The sequence below is a fragment of the Apaloderma vittatum genome, unplaced genomic scaffold (assembly GCF_000703405.1).
Source record: "Apaloderma vittatum isolate BGI_N311 unplaced genomic scaffold, ASM70340v1 scaffold31353, whole genome shotgun sequence".
In the NCBI taxonomy this organism is placed as follows: domain Eukaryota; kingdom Metazoa; phylum Chordata; class Aves; order Trogoniformes; family Trogonidae; genus Apaloderma; species Apaloderma vittatum.
The window spans coordinates 11,367-32,097 of NW_009709159.1; the positions used below are offsets into that span (position 1 = coordinate 11,367).

The following is a 20,731-nucleotide window of genomic DNA, read 5'->3' on the forward strand; positions in this document are numbered from 1 at the left end:
TGTGTTCCCTGCTGGGCTGGGACTTGATGTTCACTGTGCCAGGTGTCTGTGCTTGGTCAGCTTGCTCTGACTGCTGAAATCTGGACGGCTAAAACACCGGTATATGAATATTGAAAAGATGCTGTGCAACTCACGGTAGGCACTGGGTAATCTGTAAGGTTGGCAGAGTGGGAATTACCAGTGGAACGTTATTTGTGCTTTGCTTGTGCGAGGCAGCTGAGTGTGGCTGCTCCCTCATGCCTGGCAGGCTTGGCTCTGCCCAGCTCCTGTCACCAGCCCGGTCCACTGCAGCGATGACACCTTGGCCTCAGCCCCCCAAACCTCGATTCAGGGCTGATGAGGGGCAGAAAGTACATTTTGATGGTGCCTAAGGGACCAGCCTTCTGTTTGTGCATGGTGGGCAAATACTGAGGAGGCAGTATAACCCCTCCTCTAGCTATTTCAAAGCTTAACCTGATCCTGTTCAGCTGAATAGATACTGTTTTAACTGTTACTTGTTCATTATGCTTCCTATCTCTTTGACCTTTGTTTCTGTAGGTTTGTATCGTTTGTCTCTTTTTCTCTCTCGCTTTCTAATCCAGAAAGCTGTTGCAAAGGTTATTATTTAAGAAGTGCTCTATACCTTGTTTGTTTGTTGGGTTTTTTTAGAACAATACAGAAATCAACCATATTAAGGAAGGAAAAGACATGAACTAATAAAATTTTTTTGGCTTGTTTCTAAGCATTGGACTTTATAATTTTCTTAATACATATTTTCCCAGGACTGACTATTCTAGCAGGATTTCCTTCCCTGAAAAGCTTTAATCCATTACTTGGAGTGCCAGAGGCCAGGCTGCCCTGGATAAGCACCACGCAGGCACTGGGGCAGCCAAGGTTGACCACAGCTGACATGAAGCTAGAGCTAAGTCCTCTGCACTCCTCCATTGTTCTCTATGTTTCCTGCTCAAGCTTCTCCTGATCTCTGGAAAGTTTATTAGCACTAGAAAAAAACTGGACTTGAGGAATGTGCCCTGCTTTGTTATGGGAAGACAGAAGTCAGGGCCAGGGTCCTCAAAGCCTTCTTCAGCAGCATCTCAGATCCCTCCCTAGCTTCCTGGCTCTGGCTGGCTCTGCTGGGCTTCTCGCCTTCCTTATCGTGTATTTCTGATCTGGGCGCAGCGCTGGAAAACCCTGAGCTGCTTCTCCAGCTCCAGGCCAGGGCGCGCTGGGCCAGGTTGCTGCGCTGCGTGAAAACAACTGAATGACTGCTAGAAACAAATTGCCTCTGCTGCTGTACAGCTGCATTCCCCAATGCTGCATTTTAGCTACTGAGTCTAATGTGATTCAAGCTGGTTTTGTGCTGAACCAACTCTGCCGTAAAATATTGTCCTGTGACTGTTTGGCAGAAAAACTCTGGGAGGCTAATCTCAGCTTGTTTGTTGGTTTAACGTACGATGTCAGACAAATAACTTAATCTCTATCTCTCTCCATTTACCCCACGTATATAAGGTTTTATAATCCTGAAAAAAGCATGGTGAATGTAATTGTGTATAAAGTGCTTTGGACCTTATTTTTAAAATAATAGAAATAGGAGGGGAAGAAGGAAAACCATCTAAGATTTTAATTTATTTCCATGGATTTGTTTCTTAACATGTGATTTGATAAAAATGAATTCAAGTTCCTAGTTGAGGCAAGCAAACAAACCTACCGTTTGAAAACATGAGGCTTTTGGGCTGTGTTAGGCTTTCAGTGGGAACCGTGATTGAATCTTCATCTGCTTAAGAATTTACAATTACATTACCAAGTACCCAGGCAAGGCTTTTCAGTTGTGCTTTATACAAATGGCACACTCGAGCAGTGCAACAGGCTGTCACCACTAACTTTATTTCTCGCGGAGGAGACTTCCATGAGGTGGTGACCGCATACTGCCTGCGTGGTGTCTCCAAGTGTCTTCTGATGAAATCCTCAGCACGTCCCGATGGGCTGGGGGAAGCCCCAGCACCCAGAACGGTCCTGCTCTCGGCACGGGGGTAACTCAGCACCTTGAAGGCTGCACTGAGCCACTCAACTACCCCTCGTCACGTATGGTTAATAATAATTGTCGTACTTTGTTCACGTTAGGAAGGAGATGAATTGTACCAATTCTTTTCAATTTATCTTCATTGAAGGGCTTCACAGGCTCTTGATCATTATTATCTTTCTCTTTTGAACTCCCTCCAATTCTTTGTACAAAGTACATCTCAGATTCATTTTTAAGTGATTTTTTTCTTTTTTTTAAATAGCTGTGCAGATTTTCCTTTGGAAGTGGGCCTGGAGCTGTGTATTGGATCTATAGTTACTTAGGCTTCTTGATCTGAATTGCTTCGGGGTTTTTTAGCTACATTTGTGAACTTACTGCATGTTTACAAAGGGATACAGGGGCAGTTTCGTCAGTTTTAGCCGCTGAAAACTGACAATATTACTATGCCCTGCTTGATGCCATCAGGGTATAAATCTACACAATGTTGAGCAGGAAATGAACATCAACATTTTCTGAGCAACAGTTTTATCAAGCGGTGAATTAGGGTAGTAGTAGATTTTTCTCCCTCAGAAAAGTTTTAACCCTTCTTTTAAAAACAAGTAAAACCAAAAAATCTTCTGGGCATGATCCATCCAACAAGAAAGAGCCAGATGAGCTTTCTGTGCAGGGAATTCAGGTTTAAAACTTTCCCAAGAGCACATCAGGGTATCTCATGGATGTGTCCTGACATCTGGGGTTAAAAGTCTCTCCTGCCTATAGTTCCCTTCTCCTGATTACTGGTTTCCAACATCCCCAAAATGAGGGCCCCAGAGAACCCTCACAGAGAAGACATTGCAGCTTTACGGTTACAATATATAACCTGGGATACAGGAGATGCCTCTTCAAATTCCTTCTCTGAATAAAGCAGAGTAGTGATTTCAGCCCAGATCTCCAGCCGACAATCTTTCTTTACATCTATTACAAAATTTTGTCCCGATAAGCCCTTCCCTAAAATTTTGTCCAAACGCACATATATTCTCACACACACACAAGCTTTAGTTGATGAAGGAATCTCTAACCAGGCCCAGTGATGGATCCCTGCAGGAGATCCTGCTGGGTTTTCCCAGAAAATAAATGCTCTGTGTGAGGTTTTGGCTCAGTGACTGCAGTGTTAGCAACTCTTGGTTATCTCCATGCCGATCCCATGCTCGCTTCCTGACCCGTGCCTGCAAGCTGCAGGAAGCAGAGCCCGGACTCTGCAGGTGGGAAACTCTGGGTAAAACATTCTGTGTTGGTTGAGGGAGGTTGCAAACATTTCCATCCTTGGAGATACTCTGGCTGGCTGAGATCCTGGATAACCCAGTCTGTCTGACTCTGTTTAGAGAGAGAATTGGACCTGCAGTGGTCCCTTCTGACCTAATTAATCAGATTTCCATCTCCTTTGCCCTCACGACCGGCTATTTTTCCATGAACCACTTTGCATCACTGCCATGTTTACGTTGTCAAACACCCAGTGATACCAATGGCCTTGTTTGTTGTTTGTTGATGTATCTGATGTTTCTGTACAGATGCTGTACCAGTTCTTGGACTGACAGACCCAAGACTCTGCTACTTGCTGGATGGATTCCTCTTCATTTATGCGGTCATCATGACAGCCCTTTTTGTGAAAGCAAAGGTCAGTCTGTCCAAACACTGATGCATTTGCCCTTAGTGGTATAAACAAGGTGGGCTGGGCTGAGCTGGAAAGTGAGAGTAGAGGAAGCATGTCTCTTAAAAGAACAGCAAGATCTTATTCTGCTGGGATGATTTTGTTTGGTTGGTTTTGGTGGTTTGTTTTGTTTTGTTTTGTTTTGTTTTTTACTTTCCTCCTTTTCTGGTGCCAGCCTGAGCAATCTGAGGGAATTCTTTATGAAGGTTCATGAGTTGAGTGGAAGAAAGTACAGGAGAGTGTTTTGATGCTACAGTTATGGATGCAGTCAGGGATTCTGGATGTTGTAGCCTGATCAACAGTGGTTTCTTCTGCTGCTTTGTTGTTGGAGGGAGAGGAAGTGACACACAGACAATTCAGGATAAATGCCAGTCTTGCAAAGGTTGTATTAAAATATCTCAAGAAGTCAGACATCTTTGACAGTATGAGTGTGATGATGCAAATGATACAACCCCAACAATCACAGGAGAGGAGTCAGGGGGACAGGATGGACACAACATGATGGGCTGTTGTTACCATCCAGCAGCTGTCATCATCTAGGGAGACACTTAGTGGCTTTAGTGCACTTCCACAGAAGACAGTGAAGGGTGAGGGAGGAATGTACGTTTCCAGACATGCACATGTGCTGAGAGGGCTGTTAATCACATGAGAAGGGCTGTCATGCCTCTCCGTGGCACAGGGCACTCCAGTGCAGTGATGCTTTCAGCCAAACCTGAGCAAGTGAAACGGTGTCTTGGTCACTGTCTGTACACCTGGCACAGCCCCCCCAGAAGCAATGGCTCTCTGTGCTTGGGGTGTCAGCTTGTTTCTTGCCAGGTTGCAGCTGGGATCACCAGCAGGAGCCCTGATGGGGCGACGGGGTGCTGCTGGTGGTGCCCCACCAACTCTGCAGTGGGATTTTCTCCCAGGCCTGCAAAGCCACTAAAAAAAGGAGAAAACAAGCAGAACTCACTAATGGTGAAGGAAAAACTTTTTTTTGTTGCCGGTGTAAATTCTGAGCGCAGATGAAAGCACTGCTCTGGGAACTGGAGGTCTTTTTGAGGCTGCTAGAGGGATGAGCTGCTGGGGCACAGGGCAGGAGCTGTGCACCTCGCCTGTCACTGAGTGAGAGCACGATAATTAGGGAAGGCTTGACAAGGCATCCAAAGAGGATTGTGGACCTGGCACAGGGAGCTGCCACAGCCACGATACGCTTATCAGCTGCTCTTCCATCCCCACCCAAAGCATCTTAACCTCACGACAGGGCAGAGCTGAAGCTGGGAACGGCTCCTGGTCAGAGGCAGTGTCCTTCACCTTTAGGTCTGGGAGCACTTGCAGTCCTCCTGGCGTGCCTCACCCTGCGCTGGTGAGGGGCGTAGCGTCCAGCTGCAGCCAGTGAGCTGCTACGTGAGGGAGGGAGGCAGGAGGAAGGGGGAAGCTCAGCTGGAGTCTCACAGAAGAGATGTTGGAGCTGAAATACCACCACAAGGGAGCAAGAAGCTGGTAGGGCATTTTCTGAGTGATCTTCATCTTGTCCCAGACCTAGGACTTCTTTAGAAACCTTCCTCACCTCCTGGCCAAAGGAATTGTTTGTGGAGGCTTTTGCCAAGGGCACAGCCTCCTCCTATTGTGAGCTTTTCATTGATGGAGCACACGGCTGGTGCATGTGAACATTTAAGCTCAGTTGCAAGACACATGGGTTAGATGCTTGGGAAATTGCTGGTCCCACCAAGGGTTCAGGGATGATCATGGCACTTTCACAGGGAAAGGGGTGGAGTAGGTAGGTTGTCATTACTACTGATACGATTTTAACAGACAAAGTCAAGTTTATCCTGTGCCTAAATACAAACCTAGCGTCAAAGTTCCTTTTAATGAAGAATTTAGCATGTGATAGTAAGTCAAGCCAAAAGCAATGTAGGATGTAGTATGCTAATTTTTTTGAAAGAATAGAACACAAATTATCTTCTGTCACTGACCTAAAACTGTGCCTTTTTACCTGAAAATTTGGCTTTGCAATTGGCTGCTCGTAAATATTGTGAGGAGCAGAGCCAAGGAGTAGCTACAGAAGGGAAATCCCTTACCTGCTTGTTTGCTGTCACTCATGCCAACTTACCATGGTGGCTCCGCAGCCCCGCAAACCAGGTGGCGCTCCTGAGGGGTGTGGGGAGTCCCCTGTGCCCTCCGACACTGAGAAACACCCAGGACCTTTGCAGGCAGCACTTCTGCTGAAGGACTGGGGTCCCAGTGGGGGATGCTTTTGGTTATTAGCAGCCCCAGATATCCTTTTTTTTCTTAACACAGGCACAATTATGATTTTATGGCCTGACAGAGCTATTTTCGATAGCACAGGATTATGACACGCACAGAAGAAGAATGCAAAATCAGTAAGAGGGGGGAGGGGAACCACCTTTGCTTTGAGTAGCAGTGAACTGGTGTTATGTGCAGGTAAAACAGCTGCTGAGAGTGACCTTGCGTGTGGCTAAAAGTGCCACAGGCTGGCTGCTTACAGGTTGTCCTGGCTTTGATGAGAGGAACTTGTAGGAGAGAGGGAACCAAAGGACTGAATGGGAGCCACTGTCTCTCTGCTTATGGTATGGTCTCTCTTTCAGCTTAGCCAGGCCTCTGAACCACAGCTGCAACTAGGACAGGATGATCTGTATAATGTAAGTAACTACTGGTTTTTGTTCATTTTCAAATCTGCTACCCAGACAGACTTTTTTTGGCACTTAGAGACAGTAAATTGCTGTGGATCAGAAAAACTTTGGATGACCCAGCTTATGAAAGCACTATGCCCGCGTGCGGCATAGCAGTTGTAAGGAGGGAAAAGACCTGACGAGGGCAGCTTCTGCTTGGCTGGATGCTGAGAGGGATACATGGTCTATAGGTTCCCAAGCTGATCCACTGAGCTGAAGGTAACCAGGACCCCCAACCATTTCAGATGCGGTGTTTGCTGTGCTGCATCATGTAACACGCCTATGAGACCTCTGCGTGTGTGCAGCCACTGAACTGTTACATACGATGTGCACACCCTAATTTCTTGCTGGGCCTTTTCTGTTCTTTCTGATCAGGCATCTCACAGTCATTGCCACCACCCATGTTGCTGGTGTTACTTGATGTGGGCTGGAGAAAGGGCAAATGCCCAGGAATGCCACGCTGCTGACTTGGGGCAACTGTAGCTCTTGCACCATCAAGTGTGTGGAGTCTGCGTTGTCACAGCCCCGCTGTTTCCATCCCTGAGCTTTCCTGTTGTCCTGCAGCATGAGCCCAGTTGTGCCAGATCACACAAGAGGCACACCTCGTCCACTGTGCCCTGATCGCATCAGGTGGCTCTTCAGGCAGTGAAAGGACAGACACAAGATCCCGTCTTTCCTAGCTAGAGTGCTCATTCATGGCAGCATTTAACTCTATTTTTGCTATGTCTAGTTGTCTTTTGATTCTTTTTTTTTCTCTCATGCTTTTGACCATAGCCACATCCTGTGGTGAGTTCTGCTGTTTAACTGTGTAATGTGTGAGCACTAATGTGTGGTTTTTTTCAGTTTAAGTGTTGCCTGTCACCTTTTCAGTAGCACTCTGTCAGCTGTATTCTGACCTGAAATCTCTCCTTTTCCCTCTTCCAAGGTCACCTTATCCAGATAAGAAACGTGTTACACATAAAATTTCTACAGTCACTTGATGCAAATTTAGACAAACTGTTCTGCAAGAAAAATCAAGGTCATGGATCTTCACCCTAGCAGTGGGAGAGAAAGCATGAAAGTCAGAGGCCCTCCCGCTCACATGCTTCTTTTTCAGCTATTTCTACTGAAGAGAAGTTCTTAATGTAGTTCATACAGTTTTGTGCAGTACAAACCACTTGTTTCCACGGCTTAATCATAGAAATTTTTGCTGACAGTTGCATTAAAGGGTAAAATAATTTCTAGCTCTGTTATAATCGTCATTAAGTTAGAACTGGGTTCCCTTTCTTTTCCTGTGTTAGGTCAAGATCTATTTTCTCATGACTGTAATGTCTGTCACTGCTCGCTTTCTCCTTTCAGAAACCGATTCGTGGACACCGAGATGAGTACGATGTCCTGGGCGCAAAGCGAGGTGCAGACCCTGAGCTGGGTGGGAGACACCAGGTAACTTCCTCCCACACGCGCACCTTTTTTCTTTCATTCTAGTTCCTTCCTCCTCGTGTCTAACCGCTGTTCAGACATGCAGGCAGTCAGCACACGTTTGATAAGCACTGGGGCCTTCCTGGAGAGGGAAAGGCAAAATGTGTGTAGTAACACAGGCGGCTGGCAGCAAGGGCGGGGAGGGGGGAACAACGACAAGAGTAAACCTTCCCCCCTCTGCTCTGATCTTGGCCCCTTGCGAACCCCCTGTCACTTTGCTGAGAGCTTGCAGCCACCTAGGATAGGAAGTGACACCCAAGCACGGGGCGGATGTGGAGCAGGCGAGGCAGGAGTGGGTGTTTCACCAGCGCTCGCTGCACGTGACGCCACCAGACAAGGGCCAACAAAGTAAAGTGGAGGCCAAAACAACTGCTGCTGCTGCAGAGCCCAACAGTTTCAAAGGAAAAGGGAGGGGAAACCTGCATAGGCGTGTAGGGCTTGCCTGCAGGTGACAGCTGCAGGGACTGAGTAAAGAAGAGCTAAGTTTTATCAATCATGAAAATTAAATGAATTTTCCAGAGGACAAATTGTTTTAACAGAGCCCTATGGGTGGGGGCAAGGTGGGCTGTAACGGGCATAGCACGCCCATTGCATTGTAGCGGTGCCTTAGAGCAAATGCACAGGCACGCGAATGGTGGGGAGGATGCTGCTGGTGCAACACACACGCAACTTTTGTCTTTTGTTTTACAGCAGAGAAGAAGGAACCCTCATGACACCGTCTACACTGTGAGTAGAGAGACCCAGAGGGAGAGGTAGCAGAAAATAGGAATTTCTATTTCATAGGAGACTTTTTTCCCCCTACCTAACAGCAGCTTTGGTTCAAACTTAACAGCTGCTTTCAAAGATTTCTCTCCCGTTCTCCCCCTCTCCTTTCTGTTAGAAAATTGCTTCTCCCTTCTCTGTGACAGGAGGAAAGCATTGCCTGGGCAGATGGGGAAAAGAATTTGGGTGAAGATACCTGCTGATCTCTTTGTTAGCTTTTACAGACTAACCAACTTTCGTCCCACATGATGGATGCTGCAGTATTTTATGTGCTTGCTCTCCAGCCTCTCTGCCTGCTCTCTACCGAAGGCCAAAGGCCAGTGCAGCATTGAGGAGTGGCTGCTTAGGAACCCCTTGATTTACCTGATAAAACTCTGGCTAAAGGTGGTGGTCTGTGCTCCAAAGGATGGATGCACAAATGGTCCTGTCTTAACTCAGGTCTTCCTGGGTGTTTGGTGCTTGCTCAGAAATGAGCTTGTTTCCAAGACTGGCCTTCATTGTTATCGAAGCAGATGTACTGATCGCAGTTGGTCATAAACATTTGGGAACTGCTTCCCTGAATGGAGGAAAGAAGAGCTCCTCTTCGCCTTCACCTTGCAGTGTTAGACATCCCTCTTCTCTGGGGCAGAGCTGCATGTTTGGGCTTCTCTCCCGAACAAATGCTGCTTCAAGCTTTTCTCTGGAGAGCTTTGATTGTACTCTCTGGTGCCGGTCTAAGTAAATGACTTGGTTGAGGGTGGATTTGCATCCATTCAAGTGTTTGGTGATGAGGTGGTATGAATATGCTAAGCAGATTTGATCGTGTATAACATCTACTCAAATGCCTTGTCCATCCAGCCCCACCACTGGCCAGTCTTCTGTGGAATATATTGAAGCTCTGAAGGCAAGGCAGCCGCAGACGCACAGGCTTGGAGTGCAGTCACCCAGGGGCTGGCTTCACTTTTCTAGCAACACGCTGACTCTATCCCCCTCTCTGCTTGCAGTCACTGCAGAAGGACAAGATGGGTGAGGCCTACAGTGAAATCGGAATGAAGGGAGAGGTGAGTCCTTCTTTCTTTCTTGGTGAAAGCCTGGGATAAAAATTCTTCATTGCTGCTCCCTGACAGAGCAGTAGCCAGGGGTGCACGTAGCTTGCTGTGCTTGCACAAGGAAGTCCTCGCGTTGCACAGTACCTATGGGCACAGCTGAGAGCAGTTACTGACTTCCTGTAGTAACATGCAGCAGTAAAACACGTAGCTACAGCATTACAGTAGCCATAAAACAGGGTGGAGACCAGACAGCGAGGTTTGTGCCATCGCTATTAGAAACACAGCCCCTATACCAGTAGTGCCTCTGGGTGGGTTGAATAATGTCAAGGGCAAACATTTCACCTTTGGGACAGGAAAGTTCTGATAGCTGTCCCAGCTGAGGCAGCAGAAGGTATGAGATGCGTGAGGTATAGTTGATGGAAATGTCTGGTTCCAAGTGCTGCAGTGTCTATGGCCCGGCCACTCACATGAGTTGAGCACGTTCCTCCTGCGCAATTCAGAGCTGGAGGATCACTGTTTCCCCTCCGTGAGCTGTTGAGGCTGGTTGGCTTTACAGGCACAAGCATGCCCTTGCAAGCTTCTCTTCGTGCCTGTCTTCAGACAAGTAATGGGGGAAACATTCTCCTTTCCTCCACTCTCAAACATTTAAGGAACACACTGGATATGTCTCAAGCTAGCAGCAAATATGTAGTTTCAGCTCTGTGCACAAACTGCTGAGGGGAGGGGGAGAGGGGGAGCTTGTACTGAAAACAAACCATCTGGGGACACTCTTTATGGCAAAATGAAAAATTGCTGTGACCTACACAGGTTCTATTTTGTGTCAAAGTGTCTTATATAAATAACCTTTCATTTCCCCCTGAAACATGATTCAAAGGCCATTTCAAAACAAAGTTTAATGTTGAGAAATGCTGAAGCAACACCGAGATTTGATCCCTTCCCCTCCTTTGTTCTAGCGCCTTTCTGCCATAGTCAAGCTCAGCTTACAAGCTGTGGGTTTGTAACAGCGCACCATGCCATTATGAATGTTTCTGTTACTGAGGAGGGGACAGGGACACCAAACCCCTTGCTTTATTCTAGATATATGATCATTTAATAGGCTGCTGCAATTTTAATTGTGGCAGGCACGACTCCTTGCCAGATGTTTGTGATACGGTTGGTATTGCTGCGGTGGGGCAGCTGTGACAAGCCACGGGCTCGACATGCCAGCCTCTGCCTGAGGGGCTGCAAGTTCTGCAGCCCCAGGTTCTCACCTGGAAATCGCACTCGCATGCACAACGTGGCTGCTCTGTCTGGCAGCTCCCTGTGCCCCTGGAACGCGACAAGTGGGTCTTTGCACCTGGCTGCTCTCCCTGACCTTGTTTGCGTGCTCTACTTGTATCATGTCACTCCCAGTATGTGTTTTACTGACTCTTGTGTGACTTTGGCCTCAGCCTGCCTTATCTGCTGTTCCTTTGAACATCTCGAGAGCTTACAAAATGTGTGCTGGAGAATTTACTTACTTACCCATGTCTGTTTCAGGAGAGGGCACAGCACCTCAGCCACCAGCTGACAAAACAGACCAGCTCAAAAAAATACAGCCCGTTTCTTCCAGGTGCACCTTCAGCTCATAAAACAATCGGTGTCTATAGGAATGCTGCCAAAGCGCTATACATATGGTAAATCAAAGAAACAGCAGCATTGTAACAGTGCGACAGGAAAATACGTCAGCAAACCAAAATAATTTCCTTTTCTTTCCAATCCTCGCTATTTTCTCCTTCGCAGCCCTTGCAACGTGTCCAGGCTGGTCCAGGCTTAGCAGGTGCTTTCCCATGTGGGCAGGGGCTGTCCAGGCCAAGCACAGCTGTCAAGCCTCAGTACAGGATGGCAGGGGTTTCTTTCCTTTGGCATAATTGGGGAAGCACCCATTCATCTATGCTTTTTTTCTTTCCCAAAGCAGCAGAGGCGGCGAGGCAAAGGGAACGAAGCTGTCTACCAGGTAGGCAACACATCCAGCAGCTGCTCCTCTCATCTGTTTTCGTGGCTTTGTTTTAACCTCTTGTCAGGTAGCTAACACGGGGTTAGCAAGGCAGAGCTTTCCGAGCACCTTCCTGAGGGGTGCTACTCAGATTCCGGGCAAAGACCATGCTGCTGGTACTTTGACAAAGCGGCTGCACGTGCTAAATACAACTGACAGCAACATGTGTTCAGCTGCCCTGGCAGGACCCTCTTCTGCAGTCCTGCGTCCTCGAGAACCACCTCCTCTGAACTGATATTGTGTAACTGGGCACATCCAGGTTGCCAAGCTGCCGCCCCAAGTCAGCACCATCAGTGGTCCAGCCCATCTCACCACAGCACAGAGAGCACACACCAGGAGGCCCCTCCAGTCCCCTGGTGCACTGCAGGGGGTTTCAGTGTTGCACGCACTGAAAAACGAGTCCACGAGTAAGGCCTTATTTGGGTTGCCACACGGAATTGTTCCAAAATGCATTTTATTTTCTGTACATTGCCACTGACATCCCAGAATAATAAAATCTATATTTGAAAGTTGTTCTGATGCATGATGTACCAGGGAGTTTTCCTGTAACGTGGCAGATTTGTAGCTAATGGCACCTTTCTTCCACACCTGCTCTACTGAGCTAGTCACAGGCAGCTTGTAAGAAGCACCACCTTACCAATGTACTCAGTACGCCACTAAATATTCATAGCAGATGACTGAAGAAGTTTTACAAGCAGGAATCACGTGTCTTTGCAAATCCTCACTCTTGGAAACCCCAGTTACCTCTGTTCTGGCAGCCTCACAGATTTTCCTGCTGCCGTGCTCCTGAAGCAGTTGGTTCCACGCTCACAGGTTGCAGCTGACTCATCACCTCCAGAGCAGGCTGGGGGCACAAGGGCTGCTGCGCTGCAGGCAGGGCTGTGAAGGGATCCTTCCCAGGGGTCACAGCCACCTGATGGCCCCCTGCCAGCTTACCCAGAGCTGCATCTGGCTCCCCTTCCAGACTGAAGTCCAGAAACAAAGCTCACGATGAGATGCCTGTTCATGTAGTCAGCAGACAAAATTCACTCTAGCACCAGTTAGCTCTTAATAGTGAGTAACACGCAAGTAAAGTGCACTGTAAAGATCAGCACAACTGGTCAGGATAAGTTGCTGTAGCCCTACTTTATTCAGGATGCACCTTGCCTCCAGGTAAGTCATAGCTATTGACACCATACAAAGACTAAGGAATGACTCAGGAGTAAAAAAAAGCCTCTGTAGGAAAAAAAAATTAATACTTGCAGTCATGCTGCTGAGCCCTGGCTGCTCTGTTCCTGACCAGTCAGCTAGGGAGAACTAACCACTCACACTCATACCTTACCTGTTTTCATCTTTTTCAGGGCCTCAGTACAGCAACAAAGGACACTTACGATGCTCTTCAAATGCAGCCTTTGCCCCCCCGCTAAGTGGGAGTCGCAGAGGGGATGGGCAAGAGTGAGAGATGCCCACCTGCTTTGGGGAGGAGAGGAGGGAAAGCCTTGTTCATCCAAAACAAGCTCGTGTGTTTCCTCAGTGCAACAGCCTACTTGGGTTGGTGCACAGAGGGGATATGTCTGGACTTGGTCAGTCCCTTCTCTCTTCTCTCCAGATGCATGTAATGGCAAGCTTTAGATATTAAAATGTACATATCTGTAAAGTTGTTTCCAATAACAGTGGTTATTAGGCTGATTTTTGTAAGATTTGTGTTGTGGGAACTGACCACACCTACTGACACAGCTCTTTCTGTAGCTCTAGTTGCCTACCAGGGGAATTAAGACATGTAATTATGGTTTCATTGCATTTAAAGAACTTGTAAAGATAGTGCTGTAGTTATTTCCTGTAGTATTTATCTTAAGACTATTTGACACAGGCCAGGTAAACTTTTTGGCTTTAAATTTACCTTTTAAAAACTGCTTCACAGTGAACGGAGACTTTTTTCTTTAACTGTAAAAAAGTGATGTTACTTACAGTGAAGGACAGCAGCTGACTGCCAGCTTTTCAATATGAAGAAAATGAGCACTAGGCTTCAGGAGAAGATCAATATTGCCACTCATTGAGCCCCTGGAGCTAAACACAAGCCAGATAACTCGTGCAAGGGACGTCTCAGAATGCAGAAGATACCTCTGTTAAAATAACAAGGAGGATGGACTCTGATAGAGACTGATACTGGAAAAGACAGGAAAACTCACTCTGCATAATCTCATTTGGGCGAAGGGTTGGACTGAAAGGTCTGCCCCCTCACCGCAGCAACATCTGCAACTAGCACTGCAGAACAGGCTCCCCTTGTAAGCATGTGTATCATCACAGAATGATGTGGGGTGGAAGGGACCTTTAAAGGTCACCTAGTCCAACCCCCCTGCAGTGAGCAGGGACATCTGTAACTAGATCAGGTTGCTCAGAGCCCCATCCAGCCTGACCTTGAATGTCTCCAAGGATGGAGCCTCCACCACCTCTCTGGGCAACCTGTGCCCATGTTTCACCACCCTCATTGTAAAGAACTTTTGTCCACATCTAATGATGCTGATGTCAGAAACTGACCAGAACTATCACTTCTGGGCAACAGAAACTATACAAAAGCCAATATAAAAGCAGTTGCTAAAACAGTCTGTCTTCAGACTACCAGGTCTCATTCTGAACAGGTTCAATAATGTAATGCATTTGTGACGTATTAATAAAAATTAGTGGCAAAGACCTATCTGTGTGTGTGTGCAATGAACAGCTGTGACAAGGGGACAAGCTCCCTGGCTGTTGCAGTCAGGGTGGCTGGACCAATTTACACCCAGCAGTGTAATCTCCAAGGCAAGCTGACGAGGCCAGTACTTAATAATAAATAAAGGGTATTTTAACTCAGGTCAGGAGCTGTCCAGTTCATTCTGCCAGGCCTGACAGATGGAGACGAGCTAAAGCAAGACTGTGGGAACAAGAGCTGCAGGCACTGCCCAGATGAGGTTATGTGTTCTTTTCTTAAGGGACTGGGCTGACAGCAGAAAAATCCTCCTGAAATTGCTGCTATGTAAATGACAAGGCTGACCCTAACTTCTTAAGCACTAAAACTGCACCTGCAGTTTCGAAGAATAGGACAACCAAAAACAACCAAGAAAGCCCCAGACATTCCATGCCTGGCAATGAATCTTGTAAAAATTGCCTAGATCCCTTACTGTTCTTCTGCAATGACAAGAAAAATCTAAGCGAACTGGGTGATACATCAAACAGCTGAGCTGAAATCTACAGTAAAGTGGCTATTGTAAAGCACTCTTGTTCTTGCTGCAAGAACAAAGAGCACTGAAAATAGCTTTTTTTTTTTTAAACTCATGATAACCATATTTGCAAGATGGAGCAGTCAAAAGTTTCAGCAGTCATAAAATACCAACCACTAAACAATGTGGAAGAAATTCTTAGGGAGAGAGGAAAATAAAATATCCCCTTTATGCTCTTTATACATACATGGATCTTAATTTCAAAAAACATCCAACACTTGTTTTGGGGACACTCACCATAGGTGCGATCTGAGTCTTCTCTTTGCCTTCAGGAAGCAGCTGAAGCTTTTTTTTTTCTTTTAGTAGAGGAGCTGATAATACAGAATTAGAACAAAAGCTTCAAGCAGAGCGCAAAAAAAAAAACCCCACAACCAAACCTGGGTGCTCCTCCATTTTGACAAGACAAAGAACAATCTTCCGACCTGGTTTGATGCATCAGCGGGGAAGGGGAATTAGCCTTCCCCTGACACTTTTTAAAAGAAACTACAAACAAGTACATACATGTTAAAACACCTGGAAAATGGTTTAATGATGTTTACAACAGAAATGAACTGTACAATTACAGTAAGTTTAATATATATAAAAAATTACAGCAGACAAATGCATCTACACAAAATCTACCTTTTCATTCTGATTTACTGTAATCTACACAATCTCTCAATGCCTACAGCTATCTGTAGGCAACCACTGGGAAAATAATAATAATAATAATATTAATAATAATAATAAAGGACATCTTTAAAGAGACAGCATTTCACCTTCCTCCTCACCCCTAGTGTGATCAGCAAGGTTTTGAAATGTGTGGGACTCTCACATTTCAGTCTCAAGAAAAGCTTGGGTTACGTTTGGGTACGGGTACTCCCACGTGGCCCTCGATTTCAAGTGTTTTGCTGACCTGAAGCGTATAAATGCAGTATATGAGGAAGGGCAAGAGAAAAAAACAAACAAACCAACCCTCCCAGCCAGTGTAAGCAGGCAGTTGCACAGAGTAGTGAAACCATTAAGACTGAAAATTTGTCATCTTTAGAAATGCAGCAAAAAGGGACTGCCCAGATGCAACAGACATTCACAAATCCTTGCCTCTTCGAAAACTATTCCCGGATATAGAAGAAAGGGCTTGTTTTTCAACTCCCAATGCTTTATACAAAGGGTTAGTTTTCAAACTAATGCGTTAAATGTTTTTTTTCAAACAAAATTTAAGCTACTTCCTCTTTGGCCCATCCCTTAAAAACAGTGAAAACCCCTTTACGCTGAGAAAGAACCTCAGGTCAATGGGGAAAAAAAAAGAATATGCTGTCTCTTTAAAAAGAAAGAAAGAATCCCAGTTGGGAGCAGCCGTCAGTGAAAATGCAATCCAAATTGGCGGTCTGGTGGAAATTCCTCGTGGAATATTATGTACAGTTTAAAAACCCTTAGTTGTTTGGTTTTTTTAATTTATGAACACCTAGGCAGTGAAAACTGTTATGTTAATACATACATTGACACACCCAAAACATACAAAAATACTATTATTTCAAACTACTAAGAATAGGACAAGTTCAGTTATCTCCATGCTATGACTTTAAGAGCATTACACTGAAACAAACAAGAATTTAAACGACAATTTTTTAATATCCCAGAAATATACCAAAATATACATCTAAGCTTTGGAATTACTGAGGTTAGACTAATGCAAGTGCTGGGTAATCGTACTTAATACACAAGTCTAAGGTTCTGCAGGAAAGAAATTATCTTTGGTATCTGCATCAGGCTAATAATATTAACATTTGGATTTTGCTTTGGGATAGAGCTTGTATGACCCTAGAACCAAACACCCCCCAATCAACTGAGATTAAAAAGATCCATGTAAAAAGTTCCTCCATTTGCAATCCCCCCCCCAAAAGTTAAAAAGTCACAGGCATCTAACTAGCATAAAAGGTTGAGAAATACAATGCATAGTTGCACAGTGGTGCTGCAAAAATAAAAGAAATCTAGAAAAAAGGAACTAGAGGAGAAATGAAAAGCTGCTTCTTCTTCTTTAAGGGATTTCTCACAACAGGACAGCCTCTTCCAAGCAGTGACGGGGGGAGGGGGAAGCTCAGAAGTGCACCTCAGCGTGTATTAATCAACATCACCCAGCCCCCAGAGGGTTAAAGCACCCAGCAGAGCAGCCAATCCTGCACCCAAGTCTTCAGCTCCTCAACCCACCTGCGAAGCCCCCCCGGCTGCCCCCTCCCAGCAAGCTCGCCCCAGATTTTGCCCAGGGCCGTGAGTTTTTGGAGGCCGGGCCCTGGGGCAATGCCCCCTCATCTGGGGCCCTGGCCCGGCCCCGCCCAGGCCGGGGGCTGGCGGAGACTTTTGCCCAAGCCAGGCCGGCCTCACAGGTGGGCTTGGTGCTGAAGACGCCCTTTGTCTTTGGTTTGTTTGTTTGTTTTGAGTTTATACAATCATTAGGAAATCTTTGGTTTTGGCTGGAAATTTTAAAAGAACAAAACAAAACAAAGAAACCGCCCCCTCCCGACTTATAGCAGCCACCGTGACCTGACAAAGCTTCTCTTTCCCATGGGGGTAGGGGAACTACATTCAAATAAAGATGGACTGGGTTAAGGACGCAGCTTCTGGAAGCGGGGAAGGGCTACAGGATTGTCAAATAATAAAGAAGAAAATTAAATATTTGGAGATTTCTCTTTTTTTTTGTCTTTTTTTTTTTTTTTTTGGTTATGTTAAAAAATGAGGAGTGTGTAGGGAGGGCTGGGCTGGGAGCGCTTTGGGGCCCCTGGAGCTCAGCGCAGCCCCAGACAGCTGCCCCGGGGTGGGGAAAGGCAGCGCGGGCGGCCCTTTTCCGCGGAGAGTGGAGGGGAGGGGGGCAGATATTCACAGACTAATCAAGAGGACCCCTTGTAACCAAAGGAAATAAGGTAAGATTGCAATTTGCCCTCACTTTGCAGTAGCTTTTAAGCAGCGACATTCAGAGGCGTTAGGGGGTCACTCCCCAGGTTGCAGGTCACGGGGTGCTATAGGCCAGAGTTCAGTGTTAATCAAAGGAGGGAGGGCAGACTTGGCAACTCTGTAGGGTTTGGAGAAAGTTAAAGCAAGTTACTCAGTTACGAGTTAGAAATGAGGTATACGACAGCTCCTGTACCTGTGGCGGATAAACACCCCACACCTACTCACACCTAGCCTTAGATACTACCACAGAGGAAGGAAATGGAACAACGGCACTGGTGGGGACGAAGAAGCTACTGCCCAGGCCCTTCCCAGGGATGGCTGGCAGGCGAGGTGCCCCACTGGGACCAGCGCTGCTCCAAACCTCTTCAAACCACCCATGGGCAGCTCTGCAGCCATCTCTTCCCTTCCCTTGCCCGCTTTGCAGGGAGGCCCGGTCCTGCTCCCCGGGAACTGGCGGGGAACGGCGTGGATCTCCAAGTCTTTCGCGCTGCGTTGTCCCCTCGGACTCGCTCGGGTGCAGGGAGCACTGGGGTCACGGAGGCCGACACATGGAGAGTGGAGGGGGGAAGAACTAAAGCTTTTTCTCAACTGCCTCGTTCTCAGGACACTGTCACGGGTGCTCTTGTTCCTAAATTCGTTCTCAAGGGGGCCATGCAAGCTCCACGATTTGCCCCTTGGCGTGCTGTTTCCAATGTCTTAGGGTTCCTTCTGCTTAGGAATTTCAGTTTCTGTAGCACCGTGACATGCCAGCTAGTCTGCACACAATGTTACCACGTTCAGGCAATAGGGCTTAAGTAGCTGCTGCTACAAAATTTGGCAAAGGCAGTATAAATCCTGAAGCGGGGCCTACAATAGGTAAGAGAATTTTGGGAGGGAAGGGGAAGCTAACACGATAAATTAAGTATCTTATGGTTTTATGTAAAGCTCTGCCAGACAATATTCACCAGCAGACCGACACAGTTTTAAGACAGATCAGTATTTTGGTCTGAGCTACTTGACAATGTCCTGTTTGGTAGAGAGATGAAATAAGGCAGAGGGGGTATGTTCCAGTTCTGGGGCTGAGCCTCAGCAGCACTAAGGAACGCCAAAGGGTATCAACTTCCCTCGCCTCCCACAAGCTGTTTCATTTCCTTCCTCAGATTTGTTTTCCTTAAAGCACACCTTGTTTTCCACTTCTTTTGTTCCAAGTGCTCTTTTCTTTGAGAAGTCATTTCTTCAATATCCCTATTACCTATCTATAAATCTAACTAGCTCTTTGAAAAGTCACACAATATTAATACCACTTTTACATAATGTCAGAACAACAATTCTATTAGTAAAGCTTTCAGTGAAGTTCTGCAACCCGATTGGTGTCCGGAGGAAGAGTACCTGGACAACCCACCTCTACCCCTTCCTCCCTCCCTCTCTTTCCTCACAAGAGCTCACCAAGTTCACTGGTAAAACAACTTGGCCCAGTAACATGATACGCGAACATGTACGAGGCTACTTTGGGGAGCAAAGAAAGGAGTCTTCGAGGTCCTTCGCTTAAGAGAAAGACCATATGCAAAAGCTGTTGAATAGACTCTGACCTTGGACTACACTGCTTCCACATTCGAAGGAAAGAAACAGTTTTCCCTGACTGTATCCCAACGTCGGCCTAAGACCCGCAGCACTGGGCAAGCCTCGCACACCATTTGTCTTCACAGAGCCAAAGCGACTCTCTGCAGAAAAGGTGGGAGTACCCACACGAGATGAGGTCCTTACAGAAAGGGACACTGACCCAAAGCTCAGCAAAACCCCACCCAGCTTTTCCTCTTACTCGCTCTGAGAACAGCAGAGCCGACAACGTATCAGTGCCTTTGGTTCCCTAAGAGTCCACTGGGAATTCTCCCGCCCCAGCGGAGCCGAGCTCCTTTAGAAACCCATCTCTCCACACCACCACACACAGGCCCGCGCACTCGCTGGCGCACGCATGCACTTGCACACACGCCCACGCACACCCCTCCCCTCTTCCCCCGCCCCAGTGGCCTCAAGGGGAAATGAGAAGGGAGCCTTGGGGTCCCAGATGGCTGGGGCTGCAAGACCCTCCTCCCAAGGCAACCACTCGATCTTCCGCTGCTCCCATCACAACGCCAAAGCGCACGCCGGGAGAACGACCCACTCCCTCGCCAACAACCCCTCAAAGCTCCTCTCCCACGACTGTCTCACAGTATGTCAACCCTTGCAGGCATACCAGCCAGGTGTGAGGAGTGGGTTACCTTTCACTTCTCAGTTTGGTTTTTTCTTTCATAGTTTTTGGTCTAGACAGGATTAGCATTGCTATTAGAAAAGGAAGTGTTTAAAAAGTTTTCCACCTATTATCAAGCACTACAAGCCCTACATTCAGTAACAAGACAAGGGGGATAAAAGGAACCTGTTTCACTTTTGCTCTCCCAGATAGATTAAGATGCGACAACCATTCTTCTCCCTCCCCGAAGTTAAACACAACGGACCCAGTTCAGCTCTGGAGCAACTCAACTAACTGAAACGGATTTACACCAGCCAGGTCGATTCTAACCCAGTACAGCCATCTTCTTTCCCCCGAGCCTCCCGGATACGCATCGCCTCATCTTTAGATCCCAGCGAAGGGCAAGGAAAGGCCAAGAGGGAGGGAAGTGTGCGCACACTCGAAAGGACCCTGAACAGCAACCCAATCAGTAACCTGCATGCCACCACGTGCTGTGCTGCAGATTAGACCACAGATAAACCAACCAAACAACAATCCCAAACCCAGGAGCGACAAAATGTTTCCTTTGGCAAGACAGATACAAGGAAAAAAATTCATGAGCAAACATTTTCCTTCTAACACAGTCAACCCCCTTCTCTGCCCCCGACATCCACCCACCCCCACCCGACCCTATAAAGTTGTAACCTATAAACAGGATCTCAAATACATACAGCATAATCATGTTTATCAATCATAATAAAC

The 20,731-nt window shown here is 46.8% G+C and overlaps 1 protein-coding gene across 1 annotated transcript; it reads left to right on the top strand.

Moving 5' to 3' along the window:
- Window positions 1-3,546: 3,546 nt before the first annotated feature.
- CD247 (CD247 molecule) lies at window positions 3,547-13,026 on the top strand (the record flags this gene model as incomplete). Its single annotated transcript, XM_009866820.1, has 7 exons — window positions 3,547-3,653; window positions 6,275-6,328; window positions 7,697-7,780; window positions 8,507-8,542; window positions 9,562-9,618; window positions 11,540-11,581; window positions 12,961-13,026. Coding segments are annotated over 7 exons (446 nt in total), but the record flags the coding sequence as incomplete, so codon positions are not given.
- Window positions 13,027-20,731: the final 7,705 nt, after the last annotated feature.